Source organism: Manis javanica, chromosome 3, assembly GCF_040802235.1.
Source record: "Manis javanica isolate MJ-LG chromosome 3, MJ_LKY, whole genome shotgun sequence".
Lineage (NCBI taxonomy): Eukaryota > Metazoa > Chordata > Mammalia > Pholidota > Manidae > Manis > Manis javanica.
In genome coordinates this window covers 1,241,527-1,260,273 of record NC_133158.1, presented here as the reverse complement: position 1 = coordinate 1,260,273, position 18,747 = coordinate 1,241,527, and the positions used below count along the sequence as shown (strand labels likewise).

Sequence of the window (18,747 nt, the reverse complement as noted above, 5' to 3'; positions counted from 1 at the left end):
GTGGTAGCAAAGGAAGCCTGGGAGAACCACAAGCTGAGAAATGACTCTGTGATTGTGGACACGTTCCATGGCCTCTTCAAGTCGACTTTGGTTTGCCCAGAATGTGCTAAGGTTTCTGTGACCTTTGACCCGTTTTGCTATCTAACTCTCCCACTGCCCTTGAAAAAGGACCGGGTCATGGAGGTCTTCCTGGTTCCTGCTGACCCTCGCTGCAGACCCACCCAGGTGAGAGCACCGGCAGCCTCAGGCACCCTGGCTGGGGGCCCGCACGGGGCTGCCTCACCTGCGTCAGAAGCTCCGCCAGCTGCCTCTGCATCCCCGGGGTGCTTGCCTGAGTGACTCCAGCAGACAGACCTTGTGAATCCCGCATCATTCAAGCCATGTCATGAAGGTCCTCTGGGCTTCTCTGTCACTTTTTCCCCCTGCTCCATTCATGTGACTAAAGTACCTGGTTAAGTGGTCCTTGAGTCTGCATGCTGGGGGTCCCGAGGCAAGGTTCTTCCCTTGCTCAGGTTCACGTCTCAGTCGGGAGAGCTTGGCTAGAACCAGAAGCCAGGTGAGTGGTGTAACCAGCAGGTCCCTGCTGATGGCCCACCCAGTGACCGTAGTGCTGTCTCCTGGTTTGGCTTCAGTTTCTTCATCTCTAAACAGAGATGACAAGTAGGACCACTTGGTGGCTTGTATGATTTTTAACAGTTCTAAAGGAGCAGCAAATGACTCCTAAAGTAAAACCACGTTTGGGAGGGGTGAGAGGGTCCAGGCCCTGTGCGCCGCCTGAGTGGAGAAGCAGGTGCTGGCCACACGTGCTGTTTGTGCTCTGACCCTTCCTGGGGGCCCGGCCTTACCAGTCCGTGGCGGGAAGGCCACCGCCGCCCCTCACGCCCCTCCGCCGGCCTTCGCCAGCTCACCGCCATTGCCGTCTCTCCTCGGCAGTACCGCGTGACTGTGCCACTGATGGGGGCCGTGTCTGACCTGTGCGAGGCGCTCTCCGAGCTGGCTGGCGTTGCCGCGGAAAACGTAAGGTGGCGGGGTCGGTGGCACCTGGCCTGTTGGGGGCACTTCCTAGTCCTCTGGAGTGCATTTTCAGCCTTGTAGCCTCTTCTTGGGGGCGCTTCCTGCTGGGCAGCAGAGGTGTGGTTATGTCTGGATGCCTGAGACATCTCCGCCCTCACTCGCAGTCCATGCTGTGGCCCAGATTGTCCCTCTAGTCCCCGGGAGCACCATCTTTCCTCCACTGAAGTCACACCCACCATTGTCTGAGGGCCCGGAAGAGGGCTTTGCCCTCACCCCTGCCACCCCTTCCCCACACGACTTCTGTAAGTGAGAATCTGGAAGTTCTTTCCTGCCTAAACTCCGAAAGACTGTGGAGTGACACTGTGATGTTCTTGATGGAAAGCTTCATTTACAAATAGCTGCCAGGCTGGGCTACCTCCTGGGCCTGGCGCTGTGTGGAGGCAGGGAGAGTGGAGGCCTCCCCTGCAAAGAACCATCCTCTGTCTGTCCTGGCCCATCTGCTGTCCCTGCCCTGTCCGTGCCCTTGTCCTTCCCCAGCACTTGCTAGCTTCAGGGGTGATCTATTTTCCCACATGCTGATGAGTGCCTGCACACTTCCTGTCCTGAGTAGCAACCAGAGGCTTCTGGGCAGCTGCCAGCCTAGTCGGCACTCACTGTCCACCATCCCTGCCGCCTGAGGGCAGGTGTTTCTGGGATGTTCCTTGCTGGCAGCAGCCAAGCTGCTCCCCTTGGACCTTGGCCCCAAGCTCAGGCTGGTCGCACGGTGGTCTCTGACCCTTCCTGGGGGCCTAGAGTAGCCCCCAGCCATACATTGTTTTCATTTGCACCGGGCTCTACGGAGGGTCGCTGTGATTGATCGCCCTGTGATCTCTCTCTCGCCGTTGCCTCTTAGATGGTGGTCACAGATGTGTACAATCACCGGTTCCACAAAATCTTCCAGATGGGTGAAGGTTTAAACCACATCATGCCTCGGGATGACATTTTTGTGTAAGTACTCAGGTTTTTGCTTAAGGGCCAGAGGGGGCATCCCAGAGCAGCCGCTGCTCACGTGGACTTGCCCCAGGACCTGGTACAGGATAGGCATCAGAGCCACAGGCAGACATCAGTGCAGAGGACCTGCCGGCGCTCTGAGCTGCATGTTGCAGATGAACCCCTCAGCCCGGAGCAGCCTCTGGCCACAGGTGCTGTCTGCCTGGAAGGCATGTCTGGAGTCCCTGCGGAGGGTGCCGCTGTCAGAGCGCCTCTTTCAGGGGGACTCGCAGCGGAGTGAGGGGGCCCCCCGGAGATGAGAGGAGGGATGGTAGCCCAAGGGCTCTTTGTTCTCCTGCCATAGGCCACGGCCCCTTCAGCAGGTGCCCTCTCAGGTGCCCGGGGGCTCGATTCAAACAGTCTTGCTCAGCTGTAATAGCCTGCACGCTCAGTTTCCCATCCCTGGGGGCAGCACACTGCATTTCCAGCTGGCTTGTCGGCCCTGCCAGGTGCTCTTGCTTAAAGGCTGCCCCACGTGATCTGGTGTGTGGAAGGCATGCTTGCCCTGGCCCCCAGGCGTACTGCTCCGGGCAAACTGACCGTGGGCCCCCCCATGCTGCCTCCCTCCATCCCCCTCACAGAGGCTTTTAGCATTTTGGTTTTGAGGAGTGCAGTAGCCAGAAGAGGCCTTTCCTCCCTTTACGTTCTGGGCCTGTGGCTTCTGGGTCACCCTGGCGGAGGGGCCCTGAGCGTACCAGGGGCCACACCAGTGTCGGCTACCCCTGCTTGTGGCCCTCTGTCGCTCCACGGGGGGAGGGTGCCCAGGCTGCCCACTTCTGACTGGGTCCCGGTGCAGTCTCTCAGGAGTTCTGGGGATCATATGTCAGCACGCCTGGGCTACAGGGTCGCCAGCACAGGAATTCACAGAAGGCCTGAAGCTCAACCATCAGGAAAGCAAAGTACTGTGGAGATGGATTGATGATCACCTTATGAAAACAGAGCAGACAGAGCAGGAGCATCTCGCCCTTTAACCGTGGGGTGCACTGTGCTGAGTCAACCCTCTAGCCACGCTCTCAGGAGGCAGCCTCTTGGCTGCTGAGCAAACAGGCACAGAAGTGAGGGCGCTTGGCCCAGTCCCAGCGCCAGAAAGTGACAGTGATGGCCTGGGAAACCCGGCCTGCTTCTTGACCTTTATGCTTGCCCACAGCTCCTTAGCCCCAAGCACACCGTGGACATGTCTGTGAGTTTTTCTGGGACCACTCCTGAATGGACTATAGGCAGGACTATTTGCCAAGGATAAGACATCTCTAAGTCTCCTCAGTCCTGTGTATTCATTAAGTGAGACACATTTTTCAAAGTCACTGATTTGTACGTATGATTCTTCTACTTCCATGTTTTTGAACAAAGATCACCAACAATTAGTCTTCAACATTTGCTTCCTCACTGGAAATAAAGGGTCCGTGGCTAGTTACACAGCTTTGTATGACACTTGGTTCATTAAAGGGCAGGGCAGTGAGAAACTCTTTTTGGAAGCTGAGCTCCTTGGTGGCTGGGACCCCTCTGTGCCATTGTGCTGGGCCGGGTGCCCGCTCTCGCGTGTTTGAGGCCATGGTTGGGGAAGGCAGATCACATTAGCCCCGAGTCCCAGGTGGTGTGGGTCCACAACATGTGAATCACTGGGATTCCTGACCCAGCTTCTGGAACCATCTTAGAAATGGTTTCTCCACCCTTTGTGCTGGAGTACGTGCTGTGTGCAGTGGCCGCGTGCTGGTGCCGTGTCACTGCCACCCAAGTCTCCGCTGCTCACAGGGACCTGCTGCTGAAGCTGCCCTCTTGTTGACTGGTGCAGGTACGAGGTCTGCAGCAGCCCCTTGGACGGCTCTGAGTGTGTCACGCTTCCAGTGTACTTCCGGGAAAGGAAGGCCAGGCCATCCAGCGCATCTTCCGGGGCAGTGCTGTATGGGCAGCCACTGCTGGTTTCTGTCCCCAAGCACAAGCTGACCCTCGAGTCTTTGTACCAGGCTGTTTGTGAGCGAATCAGGTTGGTGGCAGGAATGTGGCTTGTTGCCTAGAATCCAGACAGGCCCAGCGATAGTAGTCACTGCCCCACAGAGGGCCTCTATGGGTCCCGTGTGCCCCAGGGAGGGCCAGGGCAGGTGCCAGTGTGACGGGGCTCCTGGCGAGTCTCCAGTGCCGTGACATGGCATTCCGGACTCCCTTGGTCCCTAGCGTCAGGTCTGCCACACCTGCTGGTCACCCGCCTGGCAGTCTGCTGCTGTGGCCGCATCTCACGCTTGAGCACTGTTTCTGAAGTGCTCCGCCACCACTGGGAGGCTGATGACTTGGTGTTACTGGGAAATGTATTTTAAAATGGTGGTGCCCCATGACACGTACTGAGGACATGAAATGCACTAGTTCCGGGGCGCCGGGGCCTTGGCAGTTGGACATCTATCTCAGGGGCTCCTCCCGGTCTTCAGGCGCTCCACTATCCCTCTGAGCATTTACTGCCACATTTTTTTGGAGGCCCCAGCAAGATATGAAACCATCACATGCTTTTGAAGCCCTTTTGTTTACATAAATTGCTTTGTGAGTAGCTGGATGTATAAATTGTGAAATACTTCGAGCTGAGAGGTGGAAAAAATAGGGAAACATAATAACTAGGGAACAATTACTTTCTTTCTCTTTTTCAAGCCGCTACGTAAAACAGCCTTTGCCTGATGAATTTGGGAGCTCACCCTGGGAGCCAGGGGCCTGCAATGGCTCCAGGGGCGGCTGTGAAGGTGAGCACCGGCCTAGCCGCCTCCTCCTGGCCTCCCTCCCCTACACGTGTCTGCACAGTGGAGGGTCGGGCAGGCTTTGGGGCTGGATGGGGCTCGGCTGGAGGGCGGCTCGGTGTGTGCCTGGACCTGGAGGCTGCTCACCACAGGCAGGCGGAGCTGGCAGGGCCAAGGGACTTGTCCCACCGAGGCAGGGGGCGGAGCCGGGATCTGGTTCTCACGCCTCCCGGTCGCGCGCTGGGCTCACCTGTGCTCGGCCCCCTCCTTGATGTAGCTTCTGCCGCAGAGCTGGTCCCGTGGCCCCTCCCCCATCCCCGTCGGGGGCAGCACGCGCTGGAGAGGACAGGGACCAGGGGTGGAGGCAGCTGCTTTGGGTGTTTCTTCTGCCCAGGAAGCTTCATGGGTGGCTCCTGATGTGCGTGGCTCCTGCTGTGTGAGTGGAGAGGGCCATCATGGAAAGCCAGTTGGGCAGGCTCAGTGCAGGGAACGCAGAGCCCTCGCAGCCCAGCCGTGGCTGTGCACTCACAGGCTCGGGGCAGGCTGTAGCTGTCCCCCACGTCAATGCTGTAAATTTTCGGTTGCAAATCCAAATGCCCAGGGTTCCAAGATTTGCACACTCCTGGAAGGTGAGGGTTGATGTCAAAAATACCACAAAGCTCTGTCCTCATGGGTGTTCCGAATCGTTGGCACTTCAGGGTATGACTCCCCCCGAGTGTCACGTGCCCCTCCCCCTGGGGCTCTGGGCAGGAGTGTGTTTTGTGCGCAGGTGCTGGAGTGCAAGTGGTGGCCTCTGCGCAGGGCCTGAGAGACCTGTGGGTTCTCCGGACTCTGGGCCCTCACCTCAGGCCCTGTGCCCCCCAGCTCGAGGAGCAGGCTGGGCTGGAACAAGGCACTTCATCCCGCCAACCCTGGTTACCCGTGTGCAGGCGGGGTGAGGACACCTCCGTCACAGAGTGGAGGTTGCAGCTGAGTGCGAGAATGTGATTTAAAGTACCCAGTAACTGTGGTTGTGACTCGCCTAGCTTAGCCATACACTTGCCGGTCTTGTTCGAGCGTCATTACTGCCCCCTTCTGAGCCCTGTGAGTGAGTCTTGGTGCATAGACTTCAGATCCTATTTGATGTTGAAATGCCGGTGACCGTTCACTCCCGTGGCTCGTTGTTGGGTTGTGGTGGCTCCCCGCTGGGTCTCCGGGTGACCCTGGGTAGCTGCTTGCTCTTCTCATCCCGTGATGCTGACAGTACCGGGAGAAGGGTCTTGGGATTGTCTGGAGACAGGCAGCCGTTGTCACAGCCAGCCCCAGGCCTCTTGCAGTGTCAGGGCTGTCTATTCCCTTCACGGGGCTGAGGTGGGTTCTGGTGGCGTCCCTCTCAGAGAGGCAGCTGGTGGGGCGGGGTGTCATTGCCAGGCTGGGAGTATGTACTGCTGGGCAGGCGTGCCCGGGTGTGAAGGGGGTGGTGAGCTGGTTGGGAAGGGGACGCCCGTGATAGCTGGGGCCGCAGTCTCAGGCATGCTTGCGGGCAGGCTGTGCTGGTGGGACCCGGGCCGCACCTCCGCCAGTGCTGGTACTGTGAGCGCCCCACAGGCAGACCCTGCGGAGACAGGCTGTGTGTGTGCAGTGCCCTCTCGGAGTTTCCCCCTCTGCTGATACTTTCGAGCATATGAACTTCATGTGTTAAAGCTGTTCTTCTGTTACTGTCATACTGCCTTGCGGAGTTGTTGCCATCTTTGCTGAAATCACCTGATACTGTGACTTCCCCCTTTGCCCAAGAACAGAACGTGAGGAAGATGTGCATGGATTTCTTCATTGCAGCCCGTCTGCCAGGTCTCAGGAATGGGGGGAATTTAGTAATTAGCATATGCCCTCAAAATGCCGTTAAACCTGGGCAATCTCGAATGAACACAGAGGAAGAGGAGGAGGGGAGAGCTGAGACTGCTGTGTGCTCAGGGACCTGGCATGGCGTCTGTGCCTCGGAGGCTCCTGGTCAAGGGGTGGTGACGGGGTGGGCCGCACCTGCTGCTTACAAGGAGCAGGGCGCCTCTGCTTACTGCCTGTGTTCATGATGATGCCAACGAATGGACTCGGTTGTGTTTCTTCCAGACTATTGTCTGGAGCATTGAGTGTCTATTTCATTTTGCCCCTTTTCTCTTTGTGGGCCTAGTGAGGAATTTTGAGAGTCAGACTGTGGGGTATGAAGCGCAGTGAGGGGCCAGGTGGAGAGGGCCACTCGGGGCCTCCGTTCCCTCCTCACGGGGCTGCAGGGCCCGTCTGCCTGTCTCATCAGCTCGCGGGGGGCACGTGGCTGCCTCATAAGTGCAGAGGGGCAGATGGCGTTCCACCTCCACAGGACAGAGCCACTTGGAAGGAAACACCACAGTTAGGTACAAAATAAAGTTTTTAGCATTGAAATATAACTCAGCAAGTCATACGCCCATCGCTTTCCCTGTGTGTGCAGGAGAGGATGGAGAAGAGATGGGGCATCAGGAAGAAGGCAGAGCGCGGCTTTCAGGGCTGGAGGGCAGCGGGGAGGGCGTGCCGGGGAGCCGCCGCTGCGAGGCCGCCCGCAAGAGCCAAGGCCCGCCCTGCCCAAAGAGGCTCTTCGCCTTCAGCCTGGTGAGCGCCTACGGGACAGCGGACGTGGACTCCCTTGTGACTGATGGGAAACTGCTTAAACTCAACCGTAAGCATCTTCTGTGGCTCCTCAGCTGGCCTTTGGGGGATTTAGCGTCTGCTTGACAATTCTCGCACCTGGCACTCGTGGTGTTGGGCTCTTGTGGTGTCCGTATGGCTCCAGGAACAGGCGCTTTGGTCCTTGGCCTGAGCCCCCGGACACAGTTTCAGAAACCCAGGCCTTCCGGTCAGCCCCCTGGTCCTCCTAAGTGCGAGGGAGGTACAGCTGCCTCCACCCCCACCCTTCAGGACTGCGGCCACTGGTAGCACCTCTCTCTGCCCTCCTAGGTGGCAGCATTTGCCCAGACTTGGCTCTCACAGGAGAATAAATGCTGTTCCTTTTGTTCCATAAGTGATTCATGCATTGTGACCCATCAGAGGGTAGTCATGGATTTCGTAGGAGCTCGGGGCCTGGCCTCCCATCACGGGAGCTGCCATGCAGACGGGCACCCACGTGCTCGGGCCATAGAGGCGCCACCCGTTCAGCTTCCTTCAGCTGCTTGCTTTCTCTCCTTCCTCACTCCCTCCCTTCCTGTTGTGCCTCCTAAAAATGTTTCTAATAAAAACTTACATTGAGATATTTTTGCATCTCGGTATCTGTCTGTCTCTGCAGCTTCCCTCTCCTCCTGTAACGCCTTATAGATGCTATAGCCACCCCAGCTCCAGGCTGTGCCTCCCGGCTCAGTCCCCGCCCAGTCCCCGCCCGGCTCAGTCCCCGCCCTGTGGGGCCTGCAGAGGCGCCTCCAGGCAGGGAGTGGGGGGAGGAAGCACCTCCTCTCGGGGGCCTCTTGCTCTGCCTAGTGTCCAGTCTTTGGGAATAGTCATTGCCTCTGTGTGTCAAGGTCTCTTGTGGTGTAAGGTGGGATGGTGAGTCTGGGAGCTGTTACTCCGTCCTGACCTGTGTCTTCCCCAGATTCTATATAGTCACTGCCTTCGGGGCCCCTCTGTAGGGCCGAGGAAGTCTTGGCCAATGGATGTGGGGGCCCAGGGCTCAGGGCAGAGCTGGCTCTTTGGCAGCGGCTGCTGTCAGGTGGACAGGCATTGATGACACGGGCCGTGTGGCCCTTGTTCCTTCTGCAGAGCCTCTCCTGTTGCTGGGCATTCAGTAACAAGTGACACTCTGGTCCCCTCCACAGCTCGATCCACACTGGCCATCGACTGGGACAGCGAGGCCCGGAGCCTTTATTACGACGAGCAGGAATCTGAGGTAGGCCACTCGGGGTTCTGGGCCCGCGGTGGGCTGGCTTCTGTCTGGATGAGCAGTAGGGTCACTGTCACTAGTTCCATAGCCATTTAGCAAGTTATATTCCAGCCTGGGAATGAAAGACATTTAGAGATTTCATTATAAGGTCAGAAGTTCCGGAAGTACATCATGTTCCAGGGGTGAGAGCTCATGGGGTTGTGGCCCAGCCACAAGGTCTGTGTGTCCAGCGGCCACGGCACGTTGTCCCCCCAGGCCTATGAGAAGCATGTGAGCATGCTGCAGCCTCAGAAGAAGAAGAAGGCCGCGGTGGCTCTGAGGGACTGCATCGAGCTCTTCACCACCATGGAGACCCTCGGGGAGCACGACCCCTGGTAGGAGCTCCCCACGCTGGGCAGGGCACCCATGGCCCCAGGTCTCTTGGGTCTGCCAGCACCATCTTTGGATTTGGCCATGGCACCTTTTACGTGGCCGGCCCCACGATACGGGTCTTCGTGTGTAAACCCTGTTTTCCAGACCGAGGAAGCCATCCCCGTTGTGGGTGGTGGTTAGCCCTCCTGCCCTGAGGCAGTGGTGCTGAGCCGGGAGAGGGTGTGGGGCCGCACTGGGGCCCCACGCTGCCTGCCCGCCCGTGAGCGGAGGCTTTCCTGTCTGCTCAGGTACTGCCCCAGTTGTCAGAAGCACCAACAGGCCACGAAGAAGTTTGACCTGTGGACCTTGCCGAAAATCCTTGTGGTACACCTCAAACGCTTCTCCTACAGCAGATACTGGAGGGATAAGCTCGACACGGTCGTGGAGTTCCCAGTCAGGTGGGTCCCTCGCTGCAGCATTGTGAGGAAGATGAGAACCCAGGCAGAGGATTTGGGCACCGAATGGCTGAGGCCTTTGCCACCAAAGACCCGGACATCAGGATGTTTGTGCTGCTGGGCTGCCCTCCCACCCCCCGCCCCCCACCCTCTTGGGTGGAAGAGACCCCAGGCCCAGGGTAATGCCGGCCCCTGTTGCTTCCCCTCTCGGGCCCCGCGCTCTGCCTAACCCAGCTGGTGTCCCCACCGTCATCACCCGGGGGCTGGGCTGCCACTCATCAGCAGTGGGTGGGGGTGGGGGTGCGGGATCGTTGGGCCCTGCGGCTGGGGTGCGCTCCACCTCAGTCCTCTTCCCAGGGCGCAGACCGGGACCAGCTGCCCACGTCCTCAGCCCCGGGGTCCTCAGCTGAACCGAAGCGGCAAAGTGAAGTCAGCAGGACAGCAGTGCCTTCACGAAAGGCAGATTTAAAATGCTGCCTGGGCAGGGGTGGGTCAGTGGACACACGAAGTACAGACACCTCAGTTGGAGAACCTGGGTGGTGGGCATAATCAGATATGTAGAATTCCTCTCTCTTTCACAATTAAAATAGCGGGGAAAAACTTTCTGGGGCCTGTTTTGATATTTAGCTTAGGCTTTTACGGCATCGGCTGTGTCTCTGACAGCCACAGCCGTCCCTGCTCTGCTGCTGCGGCCCTCAGGCTGTGCCGGGAGAGACCTTCCAGGCTACTGGCCCGAGGCTGGAGTCGCCCAGGAAGCCTCTGCGTGGGGTGCGGCAGGGGTGGGACTGAGACGGGGCCCTCCTGTCGCGTCCGTCCCCCCTCCTGCTGTTAGTTGCTGCATGCTTCCCTCTGTTAACAGCCTGTGGCACGGAGAGGGGTGCTGGCTCACTCCTCCGTCTTCCTCTGACCACCGTGGACTTAAGGGCTGTTCGTTTATTTATACTCAGGGCCCTGAACATGTCCGAGTTTGTCTGTGACCCGTCAGCGCGGCCCTACGTGTATGACCTCGTCGCTGTGTCCAACCACTATGGAGCCATGGGGGTCGGTCACTGTGAGTACTGCGTCTGCTTCCTGCTGAAGCACTGGCTGCCCTCAGCCCGCCGTCTCACCAGGCTCTGCCGTGTGCTGGGCTTCGCCCTGAGCCCTGTGTACACCGCGGCTCAGGCCCTTAGGCCTTGGCTCCTCCCGGCTGCTGCTTCTCCCCTCTCCCTGCCCCCACCCGGCTTCCATATTTTTAATTGCACATTTGGGAATCTATCCTAAGGAAATCACTTGAAACTGGGAAAAAGCTTCTTGCATAAAGATACTTACCTATTTAAAACCGTGGAAGTTATTACTGGCGTTGGTGCCCAGTGGCTGCCGCTGCCGCCCAGCTGCTTGATGGAGGGCACACAACCCCTGCAGAGTGGAATTGCTCCTGACATGGGTGCCCTTGAAACGCCATCAAAAATAGCCACACAAAGTCACGCCGTCACAAGAGGTGGTGACACAGCTACATCACAAACAGGGAAGAGACACCAGAATCTTCCTTCTTCTCCTTGTTCTTTGTTTTCTAAAGTCTCTGTCATGTGTGGGTTTGCTCTTCAGTGAAAAGACCTCGTACATCTTGTTACTCGCTTACGGGAAGGTGGTGCGGGTAGTGGTGAAGCGAGCAGTGGGTGTCTGCCTGCTCCCTCTGCCGCACCTGCACTGTGCCCACTGCCACCCCTCCTGGGGTCAGGGCCCCAGGAGGTGACACACCACGGGAGGCACCAGTGACCTTTACTTGCGCAGTGGGCGATGGAACTGCCCGCAGCCCTGATGTTCTCCCCTGCCGTGCCGACCTCTTTTTGTTGGCCTAACACTGCCCCTGCCCCTCCATTCTTACTGTGTCACCTCCTGTCTCCAGAAGGCTGCTCAGTCTCAGCTCTCATGTCTACATTCCAGGACATGAGAAGTAGGGGAGAAAGGGCACCACCTTCTCTTCTAAGCATGCCTCCCAGAAGTCCCCCTCAGCTCTTCCCCACACACTTCATTGGCTATAATGCCACATGGCTGCCTCCAGCTGTACATGAGGCTGGGAAATAAAAATTGGTCTTGTTTGAAAACCAGGGGTCTACTGGAGTGGCTGTTAGCAGTTCGACCACACCATGCCCTGAAGCACTTACTCTTCAGCTGTTTCCTCCCCAAATTCATTTTGATACCTGTTCATTCATGAATAAATACATTCCTTCTTGACTGCCATGGTAGCATGTAGACATACCAGTCAGGCAAGTTTCTTAGCTCTGTGTGTGTCATTTTTCCCCTTCATGAGGTCAGGCCCTTGTTTAAGGGCCCCCAGTGGGAACTCCAGGACAGAGAGCCACCAGTGCACAGACTGGGGGCGGCCCTCAGCACCTTCTGTGTCACCTTCTCCTGCCTTCCTTACCCACACGTTCTGCAGCAAGCACTGGAGCGACAGACAGCTCCACAGCTCGCCCAGAGCCACACGCAGGCGGGGACTGCAGACCCCCGCTAGCTCCTGCCGTGTTGTATTAGAGTGTGGGCAGAGCGGGAATTGGACATCGCTGCTGGGACTGCTGTTGTAAATACATCCTGCTTGGAAATAGTGCAGAATCAAGATGGGAAATGTTGGCTGTGGGACGTGAGGAATTGAGACTTCTGACACACAGTTTTAGAGAAGATAAAGTAAGCCTGCTTGTCCACGTCCCAGTCTACAAACCCAAGTGCCCGCTGTGTCCCCACCAGGATCGCCCTTCTGCCTGGACAGGGCGAGTGCCTTCGATGTGGCGTGATCTTTGGAGATCTGTAGTTTAACTTGGGTCTGAACGTGTCAGTTCCCGTATGTCCCCTGGTCAGGGTTACTGCTCACAGCCACCCTGAGGGCTGACACCAGCTTTCTCTGCTTTTTGAATTAGTTCCCCAAAATCTGTGTAAGCCTGAGACCCCACAGCTCCATTTTTACTTTTTTAGAAGGAACAGGTTTTTTTAAAAGGATGAGATACCTTTGGGTCGTTAGGACACCAGCTGTAAGTTACGTTTGACCTCAGGGTCTTTGGTTTTTCCCTTTCGGGGGTTCTGTCGTTCATCGCAGGCCCACAGGCCCGCCAGGGCTCTCTGCTGGCCACTGCTCATGTCCTCTGTTGGCCTGACAGATACCGCCCACGCGAAGAACAAGCTGACCGGGAAGTGGTATTACTTCGATGACAGCAGTGTGTCCCCGGCCTCTGAGGATCAGATAGCGGTGAGCAGGCAGGCCCCTGACGCCTGTCCTTCCTCTGTCTTTGCAGATTCCAGCCGGGGGAGTCTCCGGGCCACTCGGTTGGGCATCATCCTGACGGGACAGTGGAAGCTGGGGGTGGTCGAGAGCAGGCTGGCTGCCATTCCCCCGGGAGCCTTCCCCACGAGCAGCCAGCTCTCCCCAGGGCTCTGTCGCACGCCACCCGCCTTCCCCCACCGTGGGGCCCCCTGGGCTCAGTGTGGCTGCACTGGCATGACCGCAGCTCCCGGAGAGCAGTGTGTCCAGAACAGTGGGTGGGGAGCTGGGAGAACGGGGGGTTTTCCAGCCCGTGGCTGAATCTTCCCTTCCTGTGTTGCAGACAAAAGCAGCCTACGTGCTGTTCTACCAGCGTCGGGATGAAGAGTTTCATACAACGCCTTCACTTGCCAGTGTTGCCGGACCCCCTTGCAGCTCACAGCTGGGCCTTATGGACACCGACTGATGCCGCCTTGGGGGCCCTGCCGCCCCGCGGCCCCCGCAGACGCCCCCAGGAGGGCACAGGGACTCTGAGGACTGCTGGTGTCTGTCTAAAAGCCAGATGAAACCCCCTTCTGTATGAGCAGGAGGGGAAAAAAGACCTTGTTTGCTCAGGAGGGTTATGTCCAGAGGCTGAATTATTTTTATTTTTACACAGGTGGTGAGAAATTTCTGTAAAACCTGAGGGGCTGCAAAGGGTGGGTGGGGAGGGGGCACAGGGGTGTCGACCTGCCAATCCCATAGTAGAGGGAGGCCCGGGGCCCTCCTGCCGGCGTGAACTGGCCCTCGGTGGTGCCGGCTCCCTTGCTGTGCGCTGAGGGAGCTTCGAGTCCCTAAACACTAGCCCTGAAGCCGGTCTCTGTGTCCCTGAGTCATGGGATTTACAGCTTTCTTGCCCCTAATGAAACGATCTGTTGGGTGTTGGGGCATCTGCCCCCTGCCCAGTGTGTCCCCCGGCCGTTCTGCCCTGCCCCCGCCCTGGTAGGGTCAGCCCTCCGCTGTGGCCTAAGGAGGTGGGGGCTCACCGGCAAAGGGCCTGTTTTTGCCCCATTGGTACGAAGTAGGACCCCTCCCTCCCACCAGCTACTGTATGGGCCCCGCCTCCCCTGCGGGGTGTACAGAACATCTTGCCGGTTGGGCTGACCTTTAACCTGAGCCGCGGGGTCAGGGGCCCAGGACGGGGCACGTGCAGCCGCAGGGCCGCGACCGTTGGGGGAGCGGTGGGGGCGCTGAGGTACCTGTGTGGTTGCTGCTGGGTGAGGATTTACTCGGCGGTGGGAGTGGGGTCCGGGGATGCCCGGGCAGAGGGGGGGCAGGGGGTGCGAGCGGGGACCAGGGTAGGGGGCGGGGGTGCCGGCAGGACCTAGGGAACGGGGTGCCCTGGCGGTGGTGCGGACGAGGGCCGGGACGTCCGGGCCCCTGCGCTGTCCAGTAAGGCGGTGTTGCGGGCGCAGCAAGGCGCGCCGGCTCGGGGCATGTCGGAGAAGCTGCGCAGGTGCCGGAAGGAGCTGGCCGCGGCCATCGACCGGGCCTGGGGCGGGGCGCGGGGCCGGCGGGCGGCCCGGCTCCTGGGGGGCGCGCCCTGGAGCCCGGCCTCGGGGTCCGCTTGGCCGGCGGCCCGCAGGGAGAACGAGCGCGCAGCGGGCCCAGAGAGGCGGCGCGGGAGAGCGGCGGCCGCGGACGGGTGGCGCCCCGACGGGCTCAGGTGATCCGGCGACGGGCTCGCGGGGCTGGGGGTGGGCTGGGCGGCGGCGCAGCCCGGCCCTCGGGGCCCGTGCGGCGTGCAGGCCACCCTGCGAGACCCACGGTGATGGCGGAGCGAGACCTGATTGTTAAAGACACCTAGTGTTTTATGCCGCAGAAATAAAAGCCTAAATTCCAGTGTCCTTTGCCCGCAGGGAAGAGGTGGAGGGCGGTGGCGGCTTCCTGGCCGCGCCCTGGCCTGTGCCCACCCCCAGCCGCAGAGCCTCTCCTCCCAGGTAGCTTTACAGCGCCTGGTGCTGGGCACCTGGTTTGGGTCCAGGAGGACCGGTGGGATGAAACAAGGCCCTGCCAGCCTGGCTGCCCTGTAGGTAAAGCCAGTTCGTTGGTTCCTTGTAGAAATAAGGCCGCCAGTGTGAGATGCTCGCGGGCCACGGAGAGGCCTCAGGGGCTCCGCAGGTCTAGCCATTTCCTCTTGTCCTCTGATCACAGCGTGAATGACAGCACTGGGTTCTTGTCTTCAAGGTTATCTAAGCCTGACTTCCTCTTCAATACTTTCTTTAAAAAGGATCTAATTCCTCACTTTTTTTTTTACCCTGGGGGCTGCAGGAAACACACGGAGAAAGAGTTGAAGGTTGACTCAAATATACCACCCAGCAGTTTCAGCCAAGAGGCCGCAGAGGATCTGCTCTGTATGATCGGTGAGCAGCGAGGGCTGGCGGCCTTCCCCGGAGGACAGGTCCCTCGCCCGGGCGCCTGTGTCAGCAGATTTCTTAGAAACAAGCCACCTGTCATCAGTTTTCTTGGAAGGCTGGAAGTGGCATGGAGCTGTAGCTGGTGGGCCTCAGCGCTCAGGGCATTTCATCACTGTCCACTCAGGGTGACTCCCTGCAGGGAGGGACAGCAGCCCTGGGGGTTGTCAGGACAGTGGCACCAGTGGGGGCACTGTCCAGCCAGGGTGGGTGGTGCACGATTGGAGGAAATGGTTGACAGCGCTGCGCACCGTCAGATTGCCAGATGCTTCCTCTGTTTCTGCTCATAGTGTGGGGTGTGTCGACAAGGCCTTGCCGCTTGTCGAGCTGTTGGCTCTGGAAGGGCATCTGGGTTATGGGATGAAGGGGCGGTGCTTGCCTGGGCCGCAGAGCCAGCCCCCTGCCAGCCCACGCCTTGCGCGGCTGAGCCTCCCGCCGCCCCAGGAAGTGACCTGAAGCCGTCACATCCTCAGGCCCCTGGTGTCAGGCAGCTTTCCTTTTTCTCACATCATGTCTGGTCATACCTGCAGGTCAGGGAGCTCCCTGAGGTCAGAGCAACACGCACATCTCCGTGTCTCCCACTCTGGCCTTCTTACTGGAGACAGTCCGGGCTTGATAAATGCTGAGGCCAGAACGGAGGGAGAGCACCTAGCTGAGCCTAGAATATGGCCGTCCCTCTGGTAGCCCACCTGCCCGGGGTGGGAATACGCAGCTGTGCATAGCCACTCATTTGTGGATTTTAACTTGTGTCTGAAATGTCTTCAGAAACTTCTCACTAGAATTGAATGCTGTCCTTATTTTTAAGACCATACGAGCATCCGAACCATTGAAGAATTGGCTGGGAAACTAGAACCTGAAAATGAGTTGAAGCATGTGTGTGGTCGCTGCGGAGACTCACCCTTCAGGGAGGAAGCCTGGGCTCTGCTAGGGGACGAGAGCCCGCCGGAGGCCTTAGATGCTGACCCGGGTGGCCTCGGACGGGCGTTCAGTGATCACAGTATCGTTGAGACTGTCCTGGACTTGGAAGAGGACTACAGTTTGATGACCTCTTTTAAATACCTGATTGAGTCAGGACAGCTGACTGTATAGCTTTGGGTCCTTACTGCAGGAAGTCGGCACACGGCACCTGTGGGAGCAGCCAGTTGTCAGGAGCCTTGTTCAGAGCTCCCATTCAGATCCCTTTCTGAGACGAGAGCTTTTTTATTCTGTTGCTTTGAAATGTTTCTTACTGTTGATTTTTGTCACCTTGCTTGATATCTTTTTTTTTTTTTACTTTGCTTGATATCTTGAAAGTGTTTTTTGGTTGATGTTCAATATACCCAGTACCCAAAGCAGGTGCAGGTCATGGGGCTCTGCTGTATCTCTTCATGTTCTTTCCGTGGGGCCCTGACAGTACCAGGTCCACGACCAGTGAGGGACTCCCAGGCCAGCCGAACGTGCATGGAGGAATGGGGGTCGGATGGATCTCAGCCCCGGCTCTCTACTGCCCTCACACTTTGTACACAGGGCTGCCTGCCACCTATGTAGGCCCCAGGCTCTGTCACATCCAGGCAGATCCCGTCCACCCTCCATCCCTGCCCTGCCTGCCCAAAGGCCTCTGCAGGGCCTCCCATTGGGTCAGAGGGGCTGTTGGCATCCCTGGGCAGCACATTCTCACGTGGCCTCCTCTCACACTCCCTACAGGAGGCCTGGGCCCTTAGCAGAGGCAGGGAGTTAGCAAGGTCCTGCCCGTCCACCTTCCCCAGGCAGGCCTGGAGACCCTGGGGCTCTAGGCGGTGATGGGGCAGGGACCTAACAGGTGCAGGATGCCCAGGGTGGGGGAGCCAGGCCAGCACAGCAGCTAAAGCTTAGCAGGGAAGAAATGATGTCGGCATTTGGGTGAATCTCTAAACTTGTGATGCTTTTCTAGGGAGTCTAATAAGCTGGTGGGCAAGGTTGATGCCTGCCAACCCCGGCTGAGTCTCAGGGAAGTACCTGCCTCCTGGGTTCATAGGGGAGGCTAGGGATGAGACCCAAAGCCAGGAGCTGGGGAGGAAGGTCTGAGGGCCGAGGAACACGTCAGGCCATCTTCTGGGCTGGTGGCCTCAGCACAGGGCTGGGGGTTGCTCTGGATACCCTGGTGGAGTCCGTACCTCCATTCCTTGATGGGGTGAGATGGGCACCTGCCCCATACCCTGAGAACTGCCCATGGGCTGTGTCACAGGACAGGCCTCCCCGGGCTCAGCTACCACCACTGCCCTGCCTGGGGTGCCCAGCCAGACAGCACTGACTGGTGGTTCTACTTGGACCACTTGTCGCCTGTCCCCACAGCAGGCATGCTGCACCTCTTTAAGGTCACAGCCTGTGGGGTTGGGGCCAGTCACTTCTCCCCGAGCAAGAAGGGCAGAAGCGAGTGATGGGTGCTCGGAGTACGTGGCTGCCCGACTCGGGGGGACAGGCTGGATGGACCAAAGCAGGCGACTGCTACTCAGACACCTGGGCTCAGGAGAGCACATCCCAGCCAGATGCAACTTGTGGACACCATGGAGGTGAGGCAGATCTGGGTCCCCCGTGAGGCTGAGCTACACTTAGTGGCCCCGTTCTCAGGGGCAGAGTAGTCCGCGGAGCTGCGCAGCACACTCCACGTAACTGAGCAGTGTGGTAGAAGCCAGCAGCGGTGTTCTGTGGGCACTGGTCTCCGCACCGCCCTTACGAGGCCCACATCCAGTCTGACTGAGAGACAGACCGTGGGGGCCAGACACTCATAGCAGGAAGCCTGGCCAGTGCTCAGGGCTGCCAAGGTCATGGACAAGGGCAGGCTCCGACACAGAGCAGACCAGGTGCCACAGGGACTAAAGGCAGGGTGTTGTTCTGGATCCAGTCGTGGAACAGACAGGGAGTCGGTGGAAAACTGGTGAGATCTAAATAAAGGCTAGAGCTTGGTTAAGATTAACAAATTTGTGGTAGTTGCTTAGTTATGGAAAATAGGCCACAGTTACGTACGGTGTTCACATTAGCGAAACTGGGTGAAGGGTGTAAACCCCAGTAGTTCCAAAACGGAAAAGGCATCTCCATTTTAAGAAACCAGTTGCCCCCATGTTTGTGACGATGCGTACATGCAGTGGGGTGTGGAGGGGACCGGGACAAGGGCAGTCCTGAGTGTCCCCCACCTTACCTCAGTGGGCATGCATCACTTCTGTGGAAAGGAGAAATGAAGTTGTTTTTTCGAGCCCTCACCTCCACCGCCCAGCTGTGGGCACCCCCATTCACAGACCCAGAAACAGCAAAGGCCAGGCCCACGCTGGAGAGCTCAGCGGGACCCACAGTGCCTCCCGAGGGTGCTGGGCCCTGGGGACCACGGACTGTTTTCAGAGCTCAGTCCTTGCCCCGCAAGGGCCTCGCAGGGACATGGCTCCTCGGAGCAGGGGTCCAGCCCTGGCCCTTGAAGGCTGAGGCAGGAGGACTTGCTCTGCCCGTGGTGAAGACTATGGCCCTTGGGAACAAGGGCCAAGTGTTGGGTAGAGGTGGCATGGGAGGAGGCTCAGGTTCTCCCTGCGGGAGAGACAGGTGTACCAACAGTTTAGCAAAGACTTTACATGAAAATTTAGATTTACCAAATGGGCAATTCATCCTGGAAGCCTTG

The 18,747-nt window shown here is 58.6% G+C and overlaps 2 protein-coding genes across 11 annotated transcripts in view; both read left to right on the top strand.

Moving 5' to 3' along the window:
- The window catches only part of USP4 (ubiquitin specific peptidase 4), a 35,769-nt gene extending 22,480 nt beyond the window's left edge, over nt 1-13,289 (top strand). For 2 of the 9 annotated variants that reach the window (XM_017681431.3, XM_017681430.3), the window contains exons 11-22: nt 1-225; nt 934-1,017; nt 1,907-2,001; nt 3,833-4,024; nt 4,675-4,763; nt 7,216-7,440; nt 8,567-8,637; nt 8,887-9,005; nt 9,291-9,440; nt 10,385-10,488; nt 12,572-12,660; nt 13,016-13,289. In XM_017681431.3, the coding sequence (XP_017536920.3) occupies nt 1-225; nt 934-1,017; nt 1,907-2,001; nt 3,833-4,024; nt 4,675-4,763; nt 7,216-7,440; nt 8,567-8,637; nt 8,887-9,005; nt 9,291-9,440; nt 10,385-10,488; nt 12,572-12,660; nt 13,016-13,138 (1,566 nt within the window). In that variant the 3' untranslated portion in view covers nt 13,139-13,289. Of the gene's footprint in view, nt 226-933; nt 1,018-1,906; nt 2,002-3,832; nt 4,025-4,674; nt 4,764-6,535; nt 6,585-7,215; nt 7,441-8,510; nt 8,644-8,886; nt 9,012-9,290; nt 9,441-9,794; nt 9,925-10,384; nt 10,489-12,571; nt 12,661-13,015 lie in introns of those variants that run through there. The other 7 variants (XR_012128857.1, XM_036994342.2, XM_073230581.1 and 4 more) reach the window with 7 other exon arrangements.
- An 86-nt stretch (nt 13,290-13,375) lies between these two features.
- C3H3orf62 (chromosome 3 C3orf62 homolog) overlaps nt 13,376-18,747 on the top strand; it is a 20,584-nt gene continuing 15,212 nt past the window's right edge. The window contains exons 1-4 of one of the 2 annotated variants that reach the window (XM_073230583.1): nt 13,376-13,928; nt 14,127-14,377; nt 14,983-15,074; nt 15,931-16,470. In XM_073230583.1, coding sequence (XP_073086684.1) covers nt 14,148-14,377; nt 14,983-15,074; nt 15,931-16,214 — 606 coding nt within the window. In that variant the 5' untranslated portion in view covers nt 13,376-13,928; nt 14,127-14,147 and the 3' untranslated portion in view covers nt 16,215-16,470. Of the gene's footprint in view, nt 13,929-13,993; nt 14,378-14,982; nt 15,075-15,930; nt 17,654-18,747 lie in introns of those variants that run through there. The other variant, XR_012128859.1, reaches the window with a different exon arrangement.